General features: G+C 44.7%; 1 protein-coding gene across 8 annotated transcripts in view; it reads left to right on the forward strand.

The window, feature by feature from the left end:
- PAX7 (paired box 7) overlaps window positions 1-26,344 on the forward strand; it is a 162,775-nt gene that overhangs the window by 10,416 nt on the left and 126,015 nt on the right. For 2 of the 8 annotated variants that reach the window (XM_087879101.1, XM_087879096.1), the window contains exons 2-4: window positions 2,679-2,914; window positions 4,330-4,459; window positions 7,857-7,991. In XM_087879101.1, coding sequence (XP_087735227.1) covers window positions 2,679-2,914; window positions 4,330-4,459; window positions 7,857-7,991 — 501 coding nt within the window. The remainder of the gene's footprint in view (window positions 1-2,678; window positions 2,915-4,329; window positions 4,460-7,856; window positions 7,992-26,344) is intronic. The other 6 variants (XM_087879103.1, XM_087879099.1, XM_087879104.1 and 3 more) reach the window with 3 other exon arrangements.

Here is a 26,344-nt window from a genome sequence, read left to right on the forward strand (position 1 = left end):
AGTTTTAGAATGGCAAGAAGATTTTTTCAAATCTGTAGGGGGAAAAAACTGTGTCTGGAGATTTTGGGGGTGGGGGGGAGCTTTTTTTTCATTTTGTGTTTTAGGATGCCCAACTTCTCCAACCGAAAGCGAGAACCAGGTGTTGGTAAAAAAAAAACGGCAACCAGATGTGTATGCTGGGTGCACAGCTGGAAATAAAAACAACAGCAACTCTGGGGAAAACCTTTCTAAACCTTTACATTTAGGTGAAAAGCAGAGGAGGGGAAGCGGGAGATGGCCGCTCACTCCGGAGATGCTCAGGGGGGCAATAAAACCTTGGTTGAATTTGTGTCACAACCAGGACTGACACCAAAGGGACTCTGGGGTAGCGGAGGGAGGAATGAAAAGGCAGGTTTTTGCACACCCACATCAATTAAATGAGGTCGTGTTAAGTGTGCACTCTGGTTTACTTAAAGAGTGGGCATCTTGGACATAACAGTATTCAGCAGTCTGGCAAAAAGTGAGGCGATATAATAATGCTTCATGGTACGGTCAACCAGATGTTTAGACTAGATTTTTGTCCATCTATTGAGTCCTTCCCAACAACCTGGGATGATGATGATGATGATGATGATGATGATATTATTATTATTATTATTATTATTATTATTATTATTATTATTACTATTACTATTACTATTACTATTATTATTATTTACTTTATTCATGAAACATGAAACTCAGTCAACTGAATATTCAAAAATGCATCACAATTATTATTATTATTATTTCTTTTATTCATTAAATATGAAACTTATTATTATTATTAGCTTTTATTCATTAAACATGAAACTCAGTCAATTGAACATTTAAAAATGCATCACAAATACCATTGACTGGTGCTAATGGTTGATACGGGTTGCTGCCAGCATCCTAGGTATTATTCTCTTTTTTAAAAATTATTATTATTATTATTACTATTATTATTACTATTATTATTATCATCATTATCATCATCATTATCATTGTGACTTATTATCATTGTAAGGGCTCGCGTGCCTGAAAAGCTAGTTGTTGGCAGAAAGTTTTCCCAATTTCCCCCTTTTTAGATGTTACTGGATGCATTTTAATTTTTCCCCAAAAAGAGTTTTTTTTTCCGTTTTCATTTGCAGGTTGCAAAACACAAAACAGAACAGGGTTTTTTTCCCCTCCTTTCTTTGAAAGGGGTAATCTATTTTGCCATGTTTACCCGTCCGTCCGTCCGTGGGTCCTGCGTTTGGGGTTTTTGCAAAATTTAGCGAATCAACCGAAAGGAGAAAAAGGATGTCTCGTTGGCTTCTCCAACGAGGGGTTTGTCCTGGTGTAGTAGATTCAGCAGCGCTCTCTCTCTCTCTCTCTCTCTCTCTCTCTCTCTCTCTCTCTCTCTCTCTCTCTCTCTCTCTCTCTCTCTCTCTGCGCCCCGGACTACCTTGGTGGATTGGGCCCCCCTGGATGGATGGCTAGCTCTGCGTTTGTCACGAGAGGCTCCTTCGGACTCCGCCGATTTCTCCTCCTAAAAAAGAGTTTGGAGAGGCAGCAGAGGCGCCCCTTCCTTTTCCCCCAAAGCCCCTCCGGTGGGATACCCATGGGGGTGGGGGTAGGGGGTGAGAACAGGAAAAAAGAACAGAGAAGGAACTGCCTTCACACCAGACTCTGGAAGGGGACGGCATACACAAGAAGAGTTGAGGTGCGGGGTCGTCGTAGTCCCCCCCTCCTCCTCCTCTGTGTTTGGTAGGAAGAGGAGACCCCTGGGACCGAGGAGAGGAGGCATTCCCCCACCACCCCACCACCCAAGCCATTAATCAGGGGGCTTTTAATGGCTGCAACTGCATAGCCCCACCTCATCCCCTCCAATTGTCTCTAATCCCCGTTCCTGCGAATAGGGCAGGGTACTTCTTTTTTCTAAAGGGAGAGGGAGGGAGGGAGAGAGAGAGGGAGGGAGAGAAGTCTGCATCTTCCTGGTAAAACCAGTGCTGGTTGCTGGGGGGCTCCAGGCACCTGGAGTCCGTCGTTCTGCCCTCCCAAAAAGATAATGCAAAGTATGTGCAGAGACCGGGTGGATGGGAAATGCAGCTAGTAGAAATTGTGTGGGGGGGGGTGAGGGGGGGCAGCGTTCTGGAAGTTGAAGCTGCCCCCCCTCACTCTCCCCAGGATTGGTGAGGACGCAGCTGCTTTCGCGCCCCTTTTTTTCTGTCTGGAGAATTCCTCCAAGGAGGAGCAGAGGGGAGAGAGGAGAACCTCCCCCCCCACTTTGCAGTTTTCCACCTGGAAGAACTGACATACACCCCCCATAAAAGTGGGCAGGGGGAAGCAAATGTTGGCTGCTCCCCAGGAAAGAGGAGAGGGGGGTGTTCTTCACCATCAGCTTTACAGCAAGATGGTTGAGCTGCCATCGGAAGTCCGCCGAGAGGCGTCGTGGTCTTCAGAAGGAAGCTGTGGGGGAGGGGACTCCGGGGTCTTGACTGGACCCTTCCCCAATTCTCAAGCCAGAAGCCGAGCTACCGAGCCATCTCCGACTACCTTTATCAACTTCCACGGGATTTTGCAAAGGGAGGGATGATTGATGCTGTGTAGTCTAGGGGCTAAGAAGGGGCAGCCCTTGTAGACTGGGCAGGTTACACCTTGACGCCTTTCCCCCTTTCCCTCCCTCCCCCCTGCAGTCTCAACCCCGCTGGGCCAAGGGCGAGTCAACCAACTTGGAGGCGTCTTCATCAATGGGCGGCCCCTGCCCAACCACATCCGTCATAAGATTGTCGAGATGGCGCACCATGGCATCCGGCCCTGTGTCATCTCTCGCCAGCTGCGGGTCTCCCATGGCTGTGTCTCCAAGATCCTTTGCCGGTACCAAGAAACAGGATCCATCCGGCCGGGAGCCATCGGTGGCAGCAAGCCCAGGGTGAGTGAAGGACCGAGAGGGAGGGCAGTGGTGAACCCCCCCCAGAAGCTGACCAGGTGAGGAGAGGCCATTCTGGGGTTTATGCCACTCCCTTGCCTTTGATTGGCAGGGAGAGGAGGGGGAATGTCAAGGACTTGGGTGGCGGCCCTTGGAGTAAGATCTGCTTAGCGTGATGGAGCAGCTTCCTGCTGCCATCCCATACTCAAAGGCTCAAATTTCCTCTTGAATAGACCTCAGGACAATCTGGCCTCTCCCTTGAAGAGGAAAAGCATCCTCTACTCCTGTCCTTTCTTAAGAAGGAGAAGGAAGGGTGACTGATCCAACCTTCTTGAGAAGTTGGCCTTCTAGGTTGAGCGTGGAATGGACTTCCCCAGCTCAAACCAACTTGGCAGTCCATTGGTAGCCTGTAGAACTTGAATTTAAAAGTGCATTTTTGTTCTCTCCCTTCCTCTCTCCCTCCCTCCCTCTCTCTTTTCTCTGTTCTCTCTCCGTTTCTCCCTCTCTTCCTCTTCACCCACCCGCCCTTCCTTCCTTCCTTCCTTCCTCTCTCTTTTCTCTGTTCTCTCTCCATTTCTCCTTCTCTTCCTCTTCACCCTTCCTTCCTTCCTCTCTTTTCTCTGTTCTCCCTCCATTTCTCCCTCTCTTTCTCTTCACCCTTTCTTCCTTCCTTCCTCTCTCTTTTCTCTGTTCTCCCTCCATTTCTCCTTCTCTTCCTCTTCACTCTTCCTTCCTCTCTCTTTTCTCTGTTCTCCCTCCATTTCTCCCTCTCTTTCTCTTCACCCTTCCTTCCTTCCTCTCTTTTCTCTGTTCTCCCTCCATTTCTCCTTATCTTCCTCTTCACCCTTCCTTCCTTCCTCTCTTTTCTCTGTTCTCCCTCCATTTCTCCTTCTCTTCCTCTTCACCCTTCCTTCCTCTCTTTTCTCTGTTCTCCCTCCATTTCTCCCTCTCTTTCTCTTCACCCTTTCTTCCTTCCTTCCTCTCTCTTTTCTCTGTTCTCCCTCCATTTCTCCTTCTCTTCCTCTTCACCCTTCCTTCCTCTCTCTTCTCTGTTCTCCCTCCATTTCTCCTTCTCTTCCTCTTTACCCTTCCTTCCTTCCTCTCTTTTCTCTGTTCTCCCTCCATTTCTCCTTCTCTTCCTCTTTCTTTACCCTTCCTTCCTTCCTTCCTCTCTCTTTTCTCTGTTCTCCCTCCATTTCTCCTTCTCTTCCTCTTCACCCTTCCTTCCTTCCTCTCTCTTCTCTGTTCTACCTCCATTTCTCCTTCTCTTCCTCTTTACCCTTCCTTCCTTCCTTCCTCTCTTTTCTCTGTTCTCCCTCCATTTCTCCTTCTCTTTCTCTTCACCCTTCCTTCCTTCCTTCCTTCCTTCCTTCCTTCCTTCCTTCCTTCCTTTCCTTCCTTCCTCTTGACCCCAAAAGCAGGTTGCCACTCCAGACGTGGAGAAAAAAATCGAAGAATACAAGCGGGAGAATCCTGGCATGTTTAGCTGGGAGATCCGAGACCGGCTACTCAAAGATGGCCACTGTGACAGGACCACGGTCCCTTCAGGTGAGAAGGAAGCCAGACCGTAGAGTTAAGATTTTTCAATTCTGTATTTCCGGCCCCCAGCTCCACAGTGGCAAACATCCTTCAGCTTAAGGAGGAAAACCTTGTAACAGGACTTCACTCCGTTTAACCCAACTTCCTTCATGAGTGTGAGTTTGAGCCAACTCACCACAAATTCTTGAGCCACAAGAACTGGGTTTGCAACATCTGGAACTTCACTTTGCGTTAACCAACCCAAACCATATATTTAATTTTGGGCTCAGCACTGTGTAGGCTCAGAATATTGGGTTAATTGAAGATGGAGCAAAGTCCTAGCAACTTAGCCCAGGTATATTTCTATCCACTCTACAGAAGTCCTCTTGGCTTTTCAGAAACTTTCTTTAATCTTCACCAGAATTTGGGCTGTACCATTTCAGCCTGGGAGTAAAAGCATTTTCCTTCAGCCATAGATTTTCCGATGAAGTTCACATCCCTGGAGAGCAAACTAGGACCATTCCTGGTAGACAATGGCATGGGCCACATTCAGACATGACTTTCTAACATCTGAAGAAGTTTGAATCTAGAAAGCCATTTCAGCTTCTTCTTTATCGTCGGTTATGGTTGACATTTTAAATGGAGATCCGTAGCCAACCTCTTTAGCCTAAACTTCAGTGTAGTATTATCAAAATGGCAAGATATATATATATATATATATATATATATATATATATATATATATATATATATATATATATATATATATATATATATATATATATATATATATATATATATACATATATATATATATATATATATACATATATATATATATATATATATATATACATATATATATATATATATATACATATATATATATATATATATATATATATATATATATATATATATATATATATATATATATATATATATATATATATTTCCCCCTCGCTTGCAAGTCAGATTTTTTTTTATCGCGGCCATTTGAAGACGATGTCCCTTGCAGAAAAAACTAAAAACTTGCTTTTTAACATTTTGAATTTGTTCTCCTCGTAAGAAAACGAAATCAAGAAAAAAAAAAAAAAGAGGAGACCATTGAAAAAAAAAAGCAGGCATGCGAAGAGAAAGAGGGAGGCCCAGAAAAATTTCTAGGGCCCTGCCTGAAATGGTTTGGCTGGAGAACCGGCTTAAAGTCCAGTCTTACTCTGATGCAAATAAGCATCAGCAACAAGATGTTCAAGATAATTTCCTTGCAGGAATGTCTACTGAACACCTCTCTTTTACAACGTGCGTATTCACACATGTGGGGTTTTTTTTTTTTTAATTTACAATGAAAGATGGATTGCTAAGCTTCCCACAGACCCTTAAGAAATAGGAAGGAAACCTCACTTGATTATTAATATATGTGTTCAGTGATCCATGCGGAGTTTATCTCACCTTCTGGAAAGAAGGCCTGTCGACAGTAAGCAGAACGTTTAAAAAAACAGTAATCTTAACTGACAACCAAAATATGAGCCTCCAACCATTTCAAAAGCCACTTGTGGTCTCTATCCCACACTGATGTATTTATTAGGACCGAGGTTTGTTAAAAGGCAGGAAGGGTTTCTGAGATGCTCCGAGGGAGCTGATCTCTCTCTTTTTCTTTTTTCTTTTTTTCAATTTTCTCTAGGCCTTGATAGCCCTTCTGGGTCTCTCCCCCACACCCCACCCCGTTTGTTTCATGGTTCTGCTTTTTATCCTGAAAATAATCACTTGCAGGCAAGGGAATCGGAGATCCTGTAGCAAAGTGAAAAAAAAAGATTCGCGTTGGGCTGTGGTATGTGTGTGTATTTGTTGACTACAAGTGCATTCAAAACCCCGCTCCTGTTGCTTGTCATCTTATTCCTTCTTCGTTAGCATTTGCCGCCCGAGAATATTAATTGTGCGCAATAAATAAATCAATCAGCCCTCCTGAGCCTCTTGACACAGGAACAGATAATATTGTCGCGTCCAAGAAAGCACCATGTTTACTCAAGAAGGAATTATCCTTCAAAACGGCAGGGGATTAAATAGCAATGTGTAAAGGCGGCTGTTTTATTTTAGACGGGTGGCATTTACAGAAGCGCGGGACGTATTAATAATCCATCACAATTAAATGGGTAGCTGAAGCACTTAGGCCTGGTGAGTTTCCGTGGGTTTGTTGTTTACCTATCCAATTTGATTTCTGGCTCCGTCCTTCGAGTGTTTGGAGCACCATTTTTTCTTGTGTGTGCGCATGCAGCTTCGAAGGATCTGGAGTTGTGTGACTGCAGCGTGACTCTGAGTGGCTTACCATTTCATGGTGCAAAAAAATAAATAATAATTACAAAACAGAGAAGTCAAAATATGTTTCCGTTGGTTGCCAACCGCCCTCCTCCAGGGATTCTGACTTCAACATTTGGCCAAAAGTTTGACCAGGAAGAGGCATGGATGATATTCAGTTGTCTGTTTCTTTGGGTGTTTCTAAAATGACATCTTAAGAGTTTGGTGGCACCCTTGAAGTCCGCTGCATCGATAGAAGCCTCCAAACCAGAAGCAAACATAAACTTCCGTGTGGGAACATCTCCTCAGCTTCCAGACATGATCATTTTAGGAAATGCTATGGATGAATTAAACAATGCATCCTGAGTTTGTTTTTTGTTTTTGTTTTGGCATGGAATTATTTTCAGTCAGCATGCCAGCTGAGAACCATTGTTCTTCTGAATAGCGGAGAGAAGGTGGCCTTCAGCCAAATGGATTGAGGTGTCCTGCTTTCACAGGGTCTTGGAGGTGGCCTCTGGACAGGGAGGCAGATAACCAGGTGTAGAAAGGAACTAATCCATTTGGGTTGGCCATTGAATGAATTTCTTGATTGGCTCAGATCTTCAGCCAAAGGACAGGCCTTCCTCCCCACAAGCTGCCAGCCCAACAACCTCAGATTGGTCAACCGTGTTAATGTTTCTAGTGTTAATGGCCAAACCAGCACCCCGAAGATGCTGTGACCATCTAAAATCTGGATCATGGGTCGGCAACCTTAAATACTCAAAGAGCCACAATCGGAATCCCTCCCCCCCCCCAAACGGTCAATTCTGGAGCCGACCGGAAGTTGGATTCCCCTCACCATAGAGTCTCTTCCTAGCACAGTGTCCTTTTTCCTCTACCTGTCCTAACCACAAGGCCTATTAATTGTGGAGCCAATCCGGCGACAGGGAGCCGCAGCAGAAAGAGCCACATGCGGCTCCAGAGCCACGCGGGTTACCGACCCCTGACCTAGATCAAGCCGGAATCTTGTCATGTTTTTGCCTAACTTTTCTCCAATTCCAGACCACTGTTTTTTTGGGTGGGCTTCTCCTGGCCCCCCCTCCCCTTCCCTTCCAAAGCAGCTTATATGTTCTTCTTCTGTCTTTGACTGTCTGAGGTTTAGTGAGTTCGATTAGCCGTGTGCTCCGAATCAAGTTCGGGAAGAAAGAGGAAGAGGAGGACCACGAGAAGAAAGAGGAAGACTGCGAGAAGAAGGCCAAGCACAGCATCGATGGCATCTTGGGTGACAAAGGTAGGCGTTGCTTAAAAAGAAACCCCCCTCCCAAAAAATCTTTTGTCTTTTTTTTTTTAAAGTTTAGAGGTTCCCCTTTCAATTTCCCTGCACTGTTTCTTCCTGAGTAAATGAAATTCACATCACGTTTCCTACTTGCGATGCCTTTCTATATATCCCACTTTACTTTTTACTCTATTAATTTATTTTCTTCCCAATGATCGGTAGAAATTTCTATAACTATCAGTTTTTTGGATACTTTCAAGATTTTCCTTCTCTAAAGAAATGTGTACTTTTATAAATTTAAGGTTTTTTTTTTCCCCTTGCTGATTTGACAATGAATGCCTCAAGAAAAAGCCATTTGTCTGAACTGGTCTAAGGCAGGGATTCTGCAACCTTAAGCACTCAAAGAGCCATTTGGACCCGTTTCCCACAGAAAAGAAAACACCGGGAGCCACAAAACCCCTTCCGGTGCCTGACGATTTCTTGAGCAGCCATAAAACTAGCATATGTAGTTGAAGTAAACATTTTGTTTTCTTCTGAAACTTTTCTCTTCTTGGATTTATCCATGGTTGGCCTACTGGGGGTTGAAAAGCTCAATAAATTGTGTACTGGCAGGTGTCGCACATTGGTGGTTGTGACGCCTATTTTGAGTGCCAGGGAGCCGCAGCAGAGGGGTGAAAGAGCCACATCCGGCTCCAGAGCCGCAGGTTGCTGACCCCTGCTCTAGGGTTTCCTGCCTGAGCAGGGGGTTGGACTAGAAGACCTCCAAAGTCCCTTCCAACTCTGTTGTTTTGTATTCTGTTCAGTTTGTTACTGGTTTGCATTAAATTCTGCACACGGGACTCTTTGAGTTATCTAGATTTCTACTTTACCGGATTCCCCTGAGAGGCTATTTTTCTGTGGTTGGGGAAGAGGCAGTTTTCACACAAGGAACCACTGCACGATGCCTTTGTCGCGATGTTGAAATTGTTGTTTTGTTGCAGCACTTAAACAAAAATAAGTATACTTGTTTCCAAGCAAGTTCGCTCATCCCGGTGGCTAGCTCAACAGAATACTTCCGTTTAAATCGTATAAGAATTGTTGGCTCCCTGCCCCAAGCAGCTTACAATTTCACGACAGAGAAATCGGTGTAAAACAACGAACAAGAATCAGTTGTGCATAAGGGTGTGTTTGGTTTCAATTTGGATCTGCAGTTTGCAAAATGTTATATATTTTTGAGGAAATGAGTTGTTTGCTTTAATCTACGAAGACATTCTCAGACAGGTGACATTTAAGATAGAATAAGGTATTATTACTTTCTCAAAGGTATTTCTCAAATACCTTTGAGAAAGTAATAAAATCTTGGATGTCTTTTTCCAACACCTTTAAGGAATTAACTAAATATTAACAACATTGGAACTATGCAAAATCTTGGGAAGTAGCGATACAAGACTACCCTCCCCCCCCCCCGCGAAATATTTTAAAGCTCTAAGAAATCAGATTTTTTTTTAAAAAAGTACAGTATATTTAAGACCAATTTACCTCTTTCTCTACCTGTTTCATATTCTAGAAGACCATCAGGGTTAGTATATTTTCTGGTTAAAAAAAAAAAAACCCTTAGCAGAAATTAATACATTTTTTTAAAAAAAAATTACTTATTTTATAATTTATTTTGCATTGGTGGTTGAGGCCTAGAGTTATTAAACACACTTCTTCATTCGCTCAACTGGGGCACTGTATAAATTCTTGAGACATTTGGGATTTCAGAAAATTTTTACATTTCCTTTCCCAGGTCGAGGCCAAAAAGCCTACAAACTGGGGGGGAGGGGGAGGATTTTTTTTTTTTAAAAAAAATTCTATTTCACACTTTAAAAAACCATGTTTGATTTCATAATAATGGAGAACCAACAAAATTAAATATTTATAATAAACTCTTAAATTCTTGAATGTGGGGGAGAGAGAAACAGAGAGGGGGGAAAAAGAGAGAGAAGGGAAAAAGAAAAAGAAAAAGAGAGAGAGAAAGAAAGAGAAAGGGGGAAAAGAAAAAGAGAAAAAGAGGAAAAAGGGAAAAAGAGGGAGAGAGAGAAGGGAAAAAGAAAAAGAAAAAAGAGAGAAAGAAAGAAGGGAAAAAGTAAAAGAGAGAAAGAGAGGAAAAAGGAAAAAAGAAAAAGAGAAAGAGAGAGAGAGGAAAAAGGGAAAAGGGAAAGAAAAAAGAGAGAAAGATAGAAGGAAAAAAGAAAAGAGAAAGAGAGAGAGAGATGAAAAAGGGAAAAAGAAAAAGAAAGAGAAAAGTGAAAAAGAGAAAGAGAAAGAGAGAAAGAGGAACAAGGGAAGAAGAAAGAGAGAGGGAGAAGGGAAGAAGAAAAAGAAAAAAGAGAGAAAGAGAGAGAGAAAAGGGAAAAAGAGAAAGAGAGAGGAAGAGAAAGAAAGAAACACATCCTGAGATAAGTTTTAGATATTAACAAATACACAAACGGCACGCTTCTTCCTAAGGACTTCCGCCTTGGTTTTCTTTTTTAAAGAAAATCATAAAACGATTCGGAAAGGCAGGATCGGCAAGGACCGTTTCCACATCTGACACAATGCGGAGCATCGCGAAGTGTCCCAATCAATCCCACCTAAGTCGTTTTGTTTTATTTTCAAAAGCCAAATCAATCCCGTGCAAGTCGTTTTATTATTTTTATTTTCCAAAATCAAACAAAAGGAAGCCGAAAAGGGAAAGGGGGGGGGGGGAAGGCTGGGAAATAGGGAAGGAAGGGGGAAGGCAGGGGAAAGGGTTTTTTTTCCCCTCTTCCCCGCAATTTCACTCCGAGAATTACGGATAAAATTGGAAGAGACGCAAATTGGCCCCCAGAGGGAAATCTCTTGTCCTTTTCTTTCTTTCTTTCTTTCTTTCTTTCTTTCTTTCTTTCTTTCTTTCTTTCTTTCTTTTTCTGTCTGTCTTTCTCTTTCTTTCTTTCTTTCTCTTTCTGTTTCTTTTTCTTTCTTTGTCTTTTTCTTTCTTTCCTTCTTTCTTTCATTCTCTTTCTGTCTTTCTTTTTCTTTCTGTCTTTTTCTTTTTCTTTCTGTCTTTTTCTTTTCTTTCTTCCTTCTTTCTTTCTTCCTTCCTTCCTCTTTCTTTCTTTCTTTCTCTTTCTGTCTTTTTCTTTCTCTTTTTCTTTTCTTTCTTTCTTTCCTTCTTTCTTTGTTCTCTTTCTGTCTTTCTTTTTCTTTCTTTCTTTTTCTTTCTTTATCTTTCTTTCTATCTCTTTGTTTCCTTCCTTCCATCCTTCCTTCTTTCTTCCTTCCTTCCTTCCTTTCCTTCCTTCCTTCCTTCCTTCCTTCCTTCCTTCCTTTCTCTTTTTCTTTCTTTCTCTTTCTTTTCTTTCTTTCCTTCTTTCTTTCGTTCTCTTTCTGTCTGTCTATCTTTTTCTTTTTTTTCTTTCCTTCCTTCCTTCTTTCTTTCTTCCTTCTTCCTTCCTTTCTTTTTTTTGGAGGGGGTGGGAAAGCTTGACTGATCTTTAAAGACCAAATCTCGAAGGCCGCTAATCAAAAATGAAAAAGAGGTGTTTAGAAAAGAATTCCGGGCGAAAGGGAGTGGGTGGGGGGCATCGTGCGTGGCGAGGCCCACCAAGGTGTTGATGCGTTGTGTTACCAAATTGAGAGCAGTATGTGTGTGTGTTTAAATTGTGTGTGGGGGGGGTTTAGAGGGGGATTTGGACTTTTTTTTCTTTTTTCTTTTTTAAAGTTGAAAGGGGGGGGCGGGGGTCTCCGGCTGGGAAGCGGAGTCACTACGGATCACTTGCTTTGAGAGCCGCCGCGCACGCCTGCCTAAATGGCTCTGTTAAAGAGATCAATTCCGCTGCCTGTGTTGCTTCTCCTGGTTTTTTTAAACGGTCCCCAGGAACCTCCCGTGACAGCTGACGGATGCTGGGGTGGGGTGGGGGGGCGTGGGGGGGAGAGACGGGACAGGGGACATCAGATTCAATTATTTGTGAATATCGTTCGGGGAAGGGAGGGGGAGGCATCCAGGAGAGACGCCCGTTAAATTCTCTCTCTTTCTTTTTTTTTTTATAAGAAAACGGATTCTGCCTGCATTGGGGTGGGGGGAGGTCAGACGAATTTAGGGGGTCGTCTTGCAATCGAATGGAACCCTAGCCCCCTTCTCTCTCTTTCTCTGTCTGTCTGTCTCGCTTTCTTTTTCTTTCTTTCTTTCTCTCTCTCGTTCTTTCTCTCTCTCTTGTTCTTTCTCTCTCTTTTTTCCTCTTTCTTTTTGCTCTCTCTTTCTCTCTCTCTCCCCCTTTCTCTCCCTCTTTCTCCCTCTCTGTCTTTCTCTTTTTTCTCTTTTTCTTTCTCTTTTTCTCTTTCTTTCTTTCTCTCTCTCTCTTTGTCTTTTTTCTCTTTCTCTTTCTCGTTCTCTCTCTCTCCCTTTCTCTCCCTCTTTCTCCTTCTGTCTTTCTCTCTTTTCTCTCTCCCTCTCTGTCTTTCTCTCTTTTCTTTCCCTTTCTCCTCCTCTATCTTTCTCTCTTTTTTCTTTCTCTCTCTCTCTCTCTCTTTCTCCCTCTCTGTCTTTCTCTTTTCTCTCTCTCTCTCTCTCTTTCTCCCTCTTTCTCTCTTTTTTCTCTTTCTCTTTTTTCTCTCTTTCTTTCTCTTTTCTCTCCCTATCTCTCCCTCTGTCTCCCTCTCTGTCTTTCTCTCTTTTCTCTCTCTCTTTTTCTCTATTTCTTTCTCTCTCTCTTTCTGTCTTTCTCTCTCTTTTTCTCTCTCTCTCCCTCCCTCTCTTTTCTTTTTCGCATCTCTCAAAGGGAAAAACTACTTTTTTTAAAAAAAGAAAAAACCGTTTGTCTCTCCCCCCCCCCCCGACTTTTTCAAAACGCCCCTTCCCTATTTCGTTTGTGGGGGGGGCAGGCGAAGAGAGAGAGAGAGAGAAGGCATCTCCGCGATTTCGCGTTTGGCCGGCCGGCCTTTTCTGTTCCAGCCGGCCGACGTGGGTGGAAACAAAACCCCCTTTTCGTTTGGGGAGTGGGGGGGGGGGTCGCGAAAGGGATTTTGCGGGTCGCCAAGGGAAGGTTTCCCCCCTGGCCAAGGCGGGCTTCTCTTGCCGCCGGGACCCTCGCCAAGAAGCGGCCAGCCTTTTCTCCTTCGGGAAAAGGCTGGCCAAGGAAGCCCCTCTGCCCCCGACCCTCCGGCCCGGCTCGGCTTGAGCGGCTGCTGAAACCCCTCCGGGACGGGTCGGAAAGACCCCCGGGAAGGACTTCCCCAAAGACTTTGGGACGCTCGGTTGGCGGCCGGTGGGAAAAGCCCGGCCAATCCGGCGTTACGGTCTCTCCGGGGCCGATAGTGGGGAGGGGGGCGCAGGGAACCTCGAGGTCCGGCGTCGGGGCAGCCGAGCCCCCCTCCTCCTCTTCCTCCTCCTCTTCTTCCTCTTCCTCCTCCTCCTCCTGTTCCTCCTCCTCTTTTTCTTCGTCTCCTCCTCTTCCTCCTCCTCTTCCTTCTCTTCTTTTTCGTCTCCTCCTCCTCCTCTTCTTCCTCTTCCTTCTCCTCCTCTTCCTCCTCCTCTTCCTTCTCTTCTTTTTCTTCGCCTCCTCCTCCTCCTCTTCTTCCTCCTTCTCCTCCTCTTCCTCTTCCCTCTTCTTTTTCTTCATCTCCTCTTCTTCCTCCTCTTCCTCTTCCTTCTCTTCTTTTTCTTCATCTCCTCTTCTTCCTCCTCTTCCTCTTCCTTCTCTTCTTTTTCTTCATCTCCTCCTCCTCTTCCTCCTCTTTTTCTTCGTCTCCTCCTCCTCTTCCTCCTCCTCCTCTTCTTTTTCGTCTCCTCCTCCTCCTCTTCTTCCTCTTCCTTCTCCTCCTCTTCCTCCTCCTCTTCCTTCTCTTCTTTTTCTTCGCCTCCTCCTCCTCCTCTTCTTCCTCCTCCTCTTCCTCTTCCCTCTTCTTTTTCTTCATCTCCTCTTCTTCCTCCTCTTCCTCTTCCTTCTCTTCTTTTTCTTCGTCTCTTCCTCTTCTTCCTCTTCTTCTTCCTCCTCCTCTTCCTCCTCTTCTTCCTCGGCCGCCGGCTCTCCCCCTCCCCGCTTCCCCTCCGCCGCCGCCGAGTTGTTGAACTTCGGGGGGGGGGGCGAGAGGCGGCCGGCGCCGTCTGTTTTGGGGCGGGGGGAGGCTGGGCGGGCCCGGGGCGGCTCTTTCCACACACGCACTTTCCCCCCTCCCCATCTCAGTCTCTCGCAAGCCGCCCCTTTGGGTCGGGGGCGGCGGCGGGGGTCGCGCTTATTCTCATTCAAAGGCTCGCGCGCGGAGCAAAGTTGGGGAACAAAAGCGGGGGGGGGGGTTGGAGAAAGAAAGGGAAAGTAAATTATTCCGCGCCCGCCCCCCTCTTCCCCTCCCCCGCGCCGTCTGTTTAGGGGGCGGGAGGTGGGGGGTGGGTGGGCGCTTTCTCTCCCCCTCCCCACAGCCCGCCCGGGGGTCGCCGAGACGCCCAGGCAAAAGGCGCCTTTGTGCGCGGACCCGCCCGCCCGGCTCTCTCGCTCTCTCTCTTCCCTTGGCCGGAGTGCTGAGGCTGGAGGGGGGTCTGCACGGGATGGGTTCCCCCCCCAAGCCGCCTTTTGAGGGGGGGGCTTCGCAAAGGGCCCCGATTCTCCTCCATGCGCTCCGCATCGGCTCTTCTTTGGTTCCTAAGAAAAGTGGAAGGAAAACCGAATGATGGTGTTTGTATGTCTGTGTGTGTGTGTGTGTGTGTGTATTATACACAGTAGTTTTTATATATATATATATATATTACAGTAATTTATTTATTTATTATTTATTTATTGGTTCAATTTATATGTCGCCCTTCTCTATTCTAATTCATTATTCCATTCCATATTTTCTCTTCTCTTTGCTTCTCTTCTCTTCTCTTCTCTTCTCTTCTTCTCTCCTCTCCTCTCCTCTATTCTAATTCATTAGTCCATTCCATTCCATATTTTCTCTTCTCTTCTCTTCTCTTCTCTTCTCTTCTCTTCTCTTCTCTTCTTCTCTCCTCTCCTCTCCTCTATTCTAATTCATTAGTCCATTCCATTCCATATTTTCTCTTCTCTTCTCTTCTCTTCTCTTCTCTTCTCTTCTCTTCTCTTCTCTTCTCTTCTCTTCTCTTCTCTTCTCTTCTCTTCTTCTCTCCTCTCCTCTATTCTAATTCATTAGTCCATTCCATTCCATATTTTCTCTTCTCTTCTCTTCTCTTCTCTTCTCTTCTCTTCTCTTCTCTTCTCTTCTCCTCTCCTCTCCTCTCCTCTCCTCTCCTCTCCTCTCCTCTCCTCTCCTCTCCTCTCCTCTCCTCTATTCTAATTCATTATTCCATTCCATATTTTCTCTTCTCTTTGCTTCTCTTCTCTTCTCTTCTCTTCTCTTCTCTTCTCTTCTCTTCTCTTCTCTTCTCTTCTCTTCTCTTCTCTTCTCTTCTCTTCTCTTCTCTTCTCTTCTCTTCTCTTCTCTTCTCCTCTCCTCTCCTCTCCTCTCCTCTCCTCTCCTCTCCTCTCCTCTATTCTAATTCATTATTCCATTCCATTCCATTCCATATTTTCTCTTCTCTTCTCTTCTCTTCTTCTGAGAGGAGACTCAGGGCGGCTTACAATGCGTTAAGCAATAGCCTTCATACTTTTGTATATACTTGCTTAGTAGGGCTTTCGGCCCCCCCAAGCGGTGTTCTTTTTTTATACAAAGTCAGCTTATTGCCCCCACAATCTGGGTCCTCATTTTATCTACCTTGAAAGGATGGAAGGCTGAGTCAACCTTGAGCCTGGTGAGATTTGAACTCACAGTAATTGCAGGCAGCTGGTGCTACTTAACAGCACTTTAGTCTGCTGCGCCACCAAGGCTCTGTAATGCCCCCCCCACTTCCATCACCCCCGCATTTCACAATCCATTTGGTGTTTCACCACACACACATACACACCCCTGAGAAAAAGGGGGCTGTTTCCAAGGGCCCCCACCCCATCCCCTCTCTCCACTTTCCTCCAGCAGGCCCGTAAAATGAATTTACTCCCCGTTTCCTCTCTCCAGGGAGAACCGCGAATGGGAGGCACCGGGGGTGGGGGAGCACCCCGAAAGACAACAGGGGAGCTTTCTCGCAAGGAAACCCCCTTTTTCTCCAGTTTCCTTCCACCCACCCCTGCTAGGGCTTCTCCAAGGAAGTTTTTGGGCTTTCAAAATTTCCCACCTGCCTTGGGACCATCCCCGCAGCAGCAGCATCCTTCCTCCTCCTTCAGAAAATGTGGGGATTGGAGGGGATCCACCAGGTTTTCAACTCTGATTTGCAAATTTAATTCCTTCTCTCTCTCTCTCTCTCTCTCTCTCTCTCTCTCTCTCTCTCTCTCTCTCTCTCTCTCTCTCTCTCTCTTAATTTCTTTCTCTCTTTTTCTTTCTCTCCCTCTTTCTTTCTTTTTCTTTTTCCCTTTTTTGACCCGGAGTTCCCCCCCCCCCCCAGTTGTTCCATTCACATCTCTGATGGAGAATAGCAATAGCACTTAAGACTTATATACCGCTTCACGGGGCTTTTACAGCCCCCTCTAAGTGGTTTACAGAGTCAGCCTCTTGCCCCCAAACAATCTGGGTCCTCATTTTACCCACCTCGGAAGGATTGGAAGGCTGAGTCAACCTGGAGCCGGTCAGGATCGAACTCCTAGCTGTGGGCAGTTACTGTACTGTATTCTAACCATTGGGACGGACGGACAGAAGGAAGGAAGGAGAATAGCAATAGCACTTAGACTTATATACCGCTTCACAGTGCTTTATAGCCCCCTCTAAACTATAGGAGCCTTGGTGGCGCAGCGGACTAAAGTGCTGTTAAGTAGCATTTAGCTGCCAGCTGCCTGCAAGTACTGCAAGTTCAAATCTCACCAGGCTCAAGATTGACTCAGTTTTCCATCCTTCCGAGGTAGGTAAAATGAGGACCCGGATTGTGGGGGCAAAAAGCTGACTTTGTATTAAAAAAAACAACACCACTTGGGCGGGGGCCCGAAAGCCCTACTAAGCAGGTATATACAAAAGTATGAAGGCTATTGCTTAACACATTGTAAGCCGCCCTGAGTCTCCGGAGAAGGGCGGCATATAAATCGAACAAATAAATAAATAATATAATATAATATAATATAATATAATATAATATAATATAATAATATAATATAATATAATATAATATAATATAATATAATATAATATAATATAATATAATATAATATAATATAATATAATATAATATAATATAATATAATATAAACAAACAAACAGTTTAGAGTCAGCCTCTTGCCCCCAATAATCTGGGTGCTCATTTTACCCACCTCGGAAGGATGGAAGGCTGAGTCCACCTTGAGCCTGGTGAGATTTGAACTGCCGAACTGCAGCTAGTAGTCAGCGGAAGTAGCCTGCAGTGCTGCGCTCTAACCACCGCGCCACCTCGGCTCTTAATACTGATCCCAGAGCTAGCAAGTTGTGGTAAGAAGCCCCTGGAGACCCTAAGAGAGGGAAGTTGGAAAAGGGCCCTGGAGGAGGAGAAGGAAACCAAAAGGCAGCGAAATTGGCAGACGGGAAGGAAGGGAAAGGATTGGGTGTGAGTCTCATAGTCGAGGGTAACAGTGACCCAACCCAACGTTGTATGCCCCTAACAAAGGGGGTCTTTCGCACCCGGTCGAGTCCCTTTTCCCCTTTTCCCTTTCCTCCTGAACCTGGAAACTTTGAATGGCAAGATACTTGGTGATGCAAAAGGGGTGTCAGAGTTGTAGGGTTGCATAAACTAATTGGCACGTCTCTGTGTGTGTGTAGATAAGCATCTTCATAAATCCACTGTGGCCACCAAGATTTCCTTGAGGGTCACATGCATAGGAAGAGAGAAGAGGGAGAGAGAGAAAAAGAGGCAAAAAAAGAAAGAAAGAAAGAATGCAAGAGAGAGAGGGAAGGAGAAGGGAAGAGGAGAAGAGAAGAGAAGAGAAGAGAAGAGAAGAGAAGAGAAGAGAAGAGAAGAAAATATGGAATGGAATGGAATAATGAATTAGAATAGAGGAGAGGAAAGAAGAGAAGAGAAGAGAAGAGAAGAGAAGAGAAAATATGGAATGGAATGGAATAATGAATTAGAATAGAGGAGAGGAGAGGAGAGGAGAGGAGAGGAGAGGAGAGAGAAAATATGGAATGGAATGGAATAATGAATTAGAATAGGAGAGAGGAGGGGAGAGAAGAGAAGAGAAAAAGAGAAAATATGGAATGGAATAATGAATTAGAATAGGAGAGAAGAGAAGAGAAGAGAAGAGAAGAGAAGAAAAAATATGGAATGGAATAATGAATTAGAATTGAGAGGAGAGGAGAAGAGAAGAGAAGAGAAAATATGGAATGGAATGGAATAATGAATTAGAATAGAGGAGAGGAGAGGAGAGGAGAGGAGGAGAAGAGAAGAAGAGAAAATATGGAATGGAATAAGAATAGGAGAGAAGAGAAGAGAAGAGAAAATATGGAATGGAATGGAATAATGAATTAGAATAGAGGAGAGGAGAGGAGAGGAGAGGAGAGAGAAAATATGGAATGGAATGGAATAATGAATTAGAATAGGAGAGGAGGAGAGAGAAGAGAAGAGAAGGGAAGAGAAGAGAAGAGAAGAGAAGAGAAAACTGGGGGCAGGAATACAGGGCTCATCCCCCAATCTTTTGCACGTGCGGAGAACTGCCCTAAAACAGGCCAAGATGTCAGGAAAGGTGGCTTCACCAAACAACAAGAAAACAAAATATTATTTATTTTCCTGGACGTTTGTATTTAGTTTGGAGCGGAAGTTATAGGTTCTAATTCGGAATCAAAGCCCTCTCCAAAAACTCTGCAGCTTCGCACACTTCTTTAACCCTAAGCAAAACCTTTTCAGGGAAATGCAGAATTGGGGGGGGGGGGGCAGCCGAGTCTAACTAGGGAACTGGATGATTTGGGGAAATGCTGATTCCCAAAACAAAATAATCTTTTTTTGCCGTTGTTGTTCGTTTGTTTTGAAGATAACAATATCAGGGGTGCAGATTTGGGTTTCCCTCAGAGAAACTCCACCAAGTTGCATTCAGAGATGGGGAGGGGGTGGGATTGTTGTTTTCCAGCAGGAGTTTGTGTCATCTAAAACACGCAGCCCCCCCAAAAAACATTGTTCTTGGTGTGTTTTACCAGGGAAATAGGGTCGTCGTAGGGCACAAATGGAATAAAAACAGAGTGAAGATGCTCAGTGATGCAGCATGTAAGAATGCCCCAAGCTTGCCTTGTTCATCTTCCTTTGAGGCAACCCTTTGCCCCATCTTTTCGCCATGGGGTGCCTTTGCTCAGGATCCATAGGCCTGGCTCAGCTCCTGCATTTTTTAGCAGGATGGCGCCCTCTTTTTCAACAAAACCACATCCGAAATTTGCCAGCTCATAGAGTAAAATCCACTCCTTCTGGTATTAAACAGGCTGCGTGATCAAACGGACTGTGGAGAGGTGAGGAATTTGGGACAGAAAATGTACATTTTGCTTATTAAAAAGTCCTGGGGTTTTTCCCCCCCAAGTTTCGGGCAGGGCCAGAGAAGAGAAAAGGGATTTTACGTCCGGCACCAAAAAAGTATCTCATCATAAAATTGATCCAAAAGGCTTGGATGCCTTGAAGAATGGGTAGATGTTCCCCTTCGGATGAATACCTATCTTCCTCAGCCAGGACAGGACAAGCAAGCTTGTAGAAAGTGGGTATTTGAATCCATCTTCTTTCCCGTCAGTCAATCATTTTTTTCCCTCTTCTCCTCTGTGTTTTAAACAAGAAAAAATGGAACTGGAGGTAGCTTTTTTTTTTAAATTCCCTCTGCTTTTCCTGCAGCGGTGTGGTTAAAGGAATTATATTATTTACATACATACATACATACATACATACATACATACATACATACATACATACATATATATATATCAGGTTTTACCTACGTAAGCTAAGATGTTCTGCAGCCCTAGTTCTGTGAAATCTCATTCACAAGTTTCTGGGCTTTTTGTATCTTGCTGAAAACCAACAACTCATATATATATATGTAGGTCTTTGGTTATTCGGGTTATTCTTGGCGACATTTCGACAAAGTCTCATTCGTCATCTTCAGGCTGGTGTTTTCGGCTTCGTGCTTCTAGGAGCAAATGAAAACCCGAATAACCAAAGACCTACATACAAATACCTGCGAAAACCTCAGAAAACACACACACACACACACACACATATATATACATACATATATATATACCCTTTCCTCTCCCTCTCTCCTTTTGCCATTCGCTTCTTGGTTATTTAAAAGAGAAAGACGAGGAAGAGGGGCTGGAAAAAGATGAGACAAATACTTCAAAAGAACCCCATCCTCATCATCGTCATCGAGTTGGGGGAAAACAGATTTAGAAGCTGTATTGGGTGGGAAAGGAAAGGAGAGGAGGGGGGAGAGTTTAAAGTTATTAGATATTAAAAGCCATATATTCCTGGAGGCGTCAGGAGTTGCCACCATTCGCAATCCCTCCACCCCCACCCTCCCACCCCCACCCTACCCCACCCCCTCCCCCCACAACCATTTGGCTGGGTAAAAAATACAAGGAGACCGAAATGTTGAACAGAGATAACGGCACCAAACCTCTTCGTTGTAGACTGCACCAGAGCATTAAACTCGGATTAACCTCCCTTCCTCTCCTCCTCTTCCAACCCCCCCCACCCTCCCCCCACTGCATCGTCTTTCAGCTCCTTTCCTCCCTTCCCCACCACCTTTTCCAAAAAAAGAAAGAAAGAAAAATTCCAGTGGAATTTGCAGAGGAGGGTTTTTAATGCATATCCCCGTTTTTTAGCCTGCCAGCTGAAAAGAGACTTACTTGAGGGTTAAGGATAAAACCAGGGAAGGGAGGAAGAGGAGGAGGAAAAGGAAGAAGAGGAAGAGGAGGAGGAAGAAGAAGTGGAGGAGGAGGAGGAAAAGGAGGAGGAAGAGGAAGAGGAGGAATAATAAAGATAATGATAATACTCTGTTTCCCCTAAAATAAGACACCCCCTGATAATAAGCCCAATCGGGCTTTTGAGCGCATGGCAATAAGGCCAAGCGCTTATTTCAGGGTTCAAAGAAATATAAGACGAGGTCTTATTTTCGGGAAAACACGGTGATAACAACAATAATAATGCAAAAAACCCACTTTATTCGGAACTGCTTATATACTCAGACGTTACCTTAACAGCTCCTAGGTCCTGGGTTAGGACTTGAACTGTTCAGTTTTTACCAGTCCCAGACTGTGCATCAAATTGAAGATTAAATAATAGATTCAAGATCCTGTGGGACTTTCGGATCCAAACAGACAGACCTCTGGCCCACAGCACGCCTGGCATCGCTACTGTGGAAAAGAAAAAAGTCTGATTCTTTAATATCAGAGCCTTGGTAGTACAGTGGTCTAAGGTACCCTGTTATTAAGCTGGTTATTAAGACCAGCTGCCTGCAATTACTGCAGGTTCAAATCTCGCCAAGGCTCAAGGTTGACTCAGCCTTCCATCCTTTCTAAGGTAGGTAAATTGAGGACCCAGTTGTGGGGGCAATAAGCTGACTTTGTATAAATATACAAAAGGATGAAGGCTATTGCTGAGCACATTGTAAGCCGCCCTGAGTCTCCGGAGAAGGGTGGCATATAAAATAAAAAAAAAAAAATTGGTATACCAAGTGATGCACAAATTGAAGAGGGAAAAAAAATCACAAAATACTGCAATTTGCAAATTGAAGTCGAGCGATTGTGGGGGAAGAAACCAATCGTAATAGGAGCCCCCGGAGCAATACCCAAAGGGCTGCTTAGATACATGGGAAATTTTGAACTTACCAGACCTGAATATCCTGACTTTGCAAAAAAAAAACCAAAAAACAGCTGACTTGGAACTGCCTACATACTCAGGCGTTACCTTAACAGCTCGTAGGTCCTTGTTTAGGACTTGAACCAGGGGTAAAATCTACTTACCTTCCGTACCAGTTCGGAAGTGCATGCGCCATGCGTCACATGCCCGCAAGGACCCTCTGCACATGCGCAGAGGGAATAAAACAGGTTACTTCCTGGTTAAAACCAGGAAGTAACGATGACTGGGTGGGTGGGCGGAGCCTCACGCTGCCGTCGCTACCGGTTCTCCAAACCACCTGCCGCCATTGCTACCGGTTCGGGCGAACCGGTCCGAACCGGTAGCATTTCACCCCCTGACTTTGAACTGTTAAGTTTTTACCAGTCCCAGATTGTGAATCGAATTGAAGTTTAACAATAACAATAATAGATTCTGTTCCAAAATCAGGGAGCCCATAATGGCATTGCGATCTGCGATCTTGATCATATATATATATATCATGCAAAGAGTTGCATGCCAATCCTTCTGCCTTGAATGCGTTCCCTGAAAAAAAACAAAAACACCATGCTTTATCTCTAAGTCTCAAGTCAAAATTTTTGTCATGGCCACTTTTTTCAACGTCCTTGAAACATCCCTGTAAGGTAGACTCACCTTGGGGGTTTCCCTAAAGCAGAGGTGTCAAACTCAAGGCCCAGGGGCCGGATCAGGCCCGCCGGGTGCTTAGATCCAACCCGTGGGGCCAGCCTGGAAACAGCAAAGGATTGGCCCCACAGTGCCTCTGCCAGCAAAAATGGAGCGCACCCGCACCCCGTTTTTGGCTGCGTGCAGCCCCCCCCCCAAGCTCCGTTTTCACTGTATCGAAACAAAAAGAGAAATGTTTCCCCTTTTGCATTTGAGCATGCAAGAAGGGGCAGGAAAGGAGAAAGGGAAAGAGGAAAGAGAAAGAAAAAGAAGGGAAGGTGGGAAGAGAGCAAGGAAGGAAAAATAAGGAAAGAGGGGAAGGAAGAAGAAAGGAGAATGAAGAGGGAAGGAAAGGAAAGGAAAGGATGAAGAGTGAAGGGGAGGGGAAGGGAAGGGAAGGGAAGGAAAAAGAGAAGCAAAGGGAAGATAGAAGCAAAGGGAAAGAAAGGAAAAGAAAGGAAAAGAAGGAAAAAAGAAAAGGGAAGATAGAAGGAAAGGAAAGGAAAAAGGAAAGGAAAGGATGAAGAGGGAAAGGAAGGGAAGGGAAAGAAAAGGATGAAGAGTGAAGGGAAGGGAAAGGAAAGGATGAAGAGGGAAGGGAAGGGAAAGGAAAGGATGAAGAGTGAAGGGAAGGGAAAGGAAAGGAAAGGAAAGGAAAGGATGAAGAGTGAATGGAAGGGAAAGGAAAGGAAAGAGATTTTAATGAGAGGGAGGGAGGGTCTGAGGGAAGTCCTGCCTTAGCACTTGGCCACCACAGGTGCCCCTGACACGAGTCCCGTGTCACGCCCACCATGGCCCCTCTGAGGTCAAACACAACCCTGATGCAAATGAAATCGAGTTCAACACCCTTGCCCTAAAGTGTCAGGAGCAGGAAATCTCCAGCGGCCATGAATTCGTTCACGAATTCCCCCCATGGGTAAAATTCAAGAAAGGAAATCTTTCCGAACACCTCTTTCGAAAAACATCTGTAGCCATTCCTCTTTTTAATCCGGCACCGTTCGATGAATAGATATGGAGGCAGGGCAGAAAAAGGTGACCCAACAGGTGATTTTTCTGATGGGAGGGCAAATAACACAGCCTTACAACCTTTTTTTTTTTTTTTGGCCGTACTTGTTAAGTGAATCATTACATTTGTTAAGTGAGTCGTGTCATTAACCTTTCCCCATTGGCCTTGCTGGCCAGAAGCAGTCGCAAATGGCGATCCGACGAACCAGCGATGATACTGCAAACCATCATAAACGCATTCCAGTTTACTCAGTGCCTGCATTTTAACCACGTGTCCAGGCTGCATTGCTTGTTAAGTCCGAGGACTGGTTGTAGGTCACGTTCTCAGTGCCATTGTAACCTCGAACCGTCGCTGAACGGATGTTTGTAAGTCGAGGAGTACCTGCGATGGTGGTAGCTAGCCTTGCTTCCAAAGCTGTAACTTCTAAATTTCTGGGGGTAGGGGGTGGGGCAGGGGTGAAATGTAAAATTTGCTACTACCGTTTCTGTGGGCGTGGCTTGGTGGGGTAATGTGACTGGGTGGGCGTGGCCAACTTTTTTTTTTTTTAACTTTTCAAAGCATTTTTTTCTAATGCTTTGAAAAGCCTCTGACGATCAGGCAACTCAGCTGGGATCGTCAGAGACTTTTCAAAGCATTTTTTTCACCACCTCTTAAGCCAAGAGGTTGCAGAAAAAAATGCTTTGAAAAGCCTCTGACGATCCCAGCTGAGCCGTGCGATCATCAGAGGCTTTTTTTTTTTTTTACTTTTAAAAGCATTTTTTCGTCGGAAGAGGTTGTAGAAAAAATGCTTTTAAAAGTAAAAAAAAAAAGCCTCTGATGATCATGCGGCTTAGCTGGGCAATGGGGGGGGGGGGCAGGGATTTTTGCTACCGGTTCTCCGAACCACCCACCGCCATCGCTACCGGATTGGGCGATCCGGTCCGAACCAGGAGCATTTCACCCCTGGGGTGGGGGTCACCTGGAAGTTAGAGGTCTTGCATTAGGGTGGGTGGGTGGGGGGAGAATCCATAATGCATCACATTATGAATTAACAACCCTTTCCAACTCAGAGGAAATAAAGTTATAACTTCAGGAAGGGCTGAAAAGAAAGGCCGGCGGGAATCAGGAATCACTTATCCGTTCCGAAGCTCCGTATTCTTCCATCCAGCCCACCTTCAGCTCCGGCTTTTCAAATCCTGCAGCAGGATTTGGCCAAGAGGTACGGAGGCAAAATCTTTTCACACACACACACACCCGTCCTTCTCCTGCCAAAGGATGCTGTGTGTCTTCGCTTCTCCGTTTTTGCGGCGAGGAGATGCTGCATTTATTGGCAAAAGCAACAGCGGGGAAACGATCAGATCTTCGAAAATACGCCAAGGGTCAGAAGAGGCTTCTCAGACCTTGGTCTGAACACCCCGAAGCCAACGTTCGACCTTCACAGTGGGGTCCGGTTAGATATTCAACCTTACCGATTTAGCTCTTCTCTCTAAAATGTCTTCAGTAGCAGAAAGAAATAGACCCCTGCATATACTCCGAAGACCAAAAGTAGAACAGAACCCAGCAAACAGAGAGATGGAATAATTTTTTTCCCCTTTCTTTCTTTCTTTCATTCATTTTAATTTTTCATAGTTTTTTTCATCCCACCTTTATTTTATTTTATTTTATGGATAACTCAGGGTAGTGAATATACCTAAACTCCTTCCTCCTCCTCCTCCTCCTCCTCCTCTCCTCTTCCTCCTCCTCTTCTTCTTCTTCCTCTTCCTCTTCTTCCTCCTCCTTTTCTTCTTCCTCTTCTTCTTTCTCTTCCTCCTCTTCCTCTTCTTCCTCTTCCTCCTCTAACTCCTCCTCCTCTTCTTCTTCCTCCTCTTTTTCCTCTTCCTCCTCCTCCTCTTATTCTTCCTTCTCTTCGTCCTCTTCCTCTTCTTCCTCCTCTACCTCCTCTTCTTCCTCTTCCTCCTCCTCCTCCTCTTCTTCTTCTTCTTCCTCCACCTCCTCTTCCTCCTCCTCCTCTTTTCCCTACAACAACAACCTTGTGAGGTGGGTTTGGCTGACAGAGAGAAAGAGACAGAGAGAGAGTCCCTAAATTACCTGGAAGGGATACTGGCACCGAACCCAACACAATTGGGTCTCCACACAACCTTTGCTTTCAACCCACCCTTTAACCCAGCATCACTGAGATCTGGGGTTATTTATTAGTGGGGAAAGGGAGATCCTTCCCCCCAAGTCTTCCAAAGCTGCATTTAAAAACACATTTAGGGATGAAACCCCCACAATTATTTTCGATTGCAGAAAATACGACTTCAGCAACCGAGTGGTCAATGCCTGGAATGCACTACCTGACTCTGTAATTTCTTCCCCAAACCCCCAAAACTTTAACCTTAGACTGTCTACTGTTGACCTCACCCCATTCCTAAGAGGTCTGTAAAGGTTTTGGGCATAAGTACCCCAACGTGCCTTCCGTCCCTGTCCTAATATTCCTTTTTACTCTTACTCTTTTCATGTTTTCAAATTATGTTTATACTTTTACCTGTTATCTTATATATGCTTGACAAATAAACTTATGATTATGATTATGAATTATCCCCCCTTATGTTTGCTGAAAATTAGCCCAGAGAGAAAATAACAGCAGAATTGGGGTTGAGCTGTTAGATGCTGGAATTTTTTTTTTTTTTTTAAATGATTCTAACATTCTAGAATCTGTTCGAAATCTGGCCTGGTGGGCATCTCCTGGCAATGATATCCCACCTTGGTAACTTTAAGCCTTGTCGACTTGTCAACTCCCAGAATTCCCCAGCCAGCTGTGATTGTCCACAGGTCTTTAGAGTTTATTTTATTTTATTTTATTAAATTTCTATACCGCCCTTCTCCCGAAGGACTCAGGGCGGTGAACAGCCAAAAGATAAAACACAGAGATAC

Source organism: Pantherophis guttatus, chromosome 15 (genome assembly GCF_059756535.1).
Source record: "Pantherophis guttatus breed Tessera chromosome 15, ASM5975653v1, whole genome shotgun sequence".
Taxonomy (NCBI): domain Eukaryota; kingdom Metazoa; phylum Chordata; class Lepidosauria; order Squamata; family Colubridae; genus Pantherophis; species Pantherophis guttatus.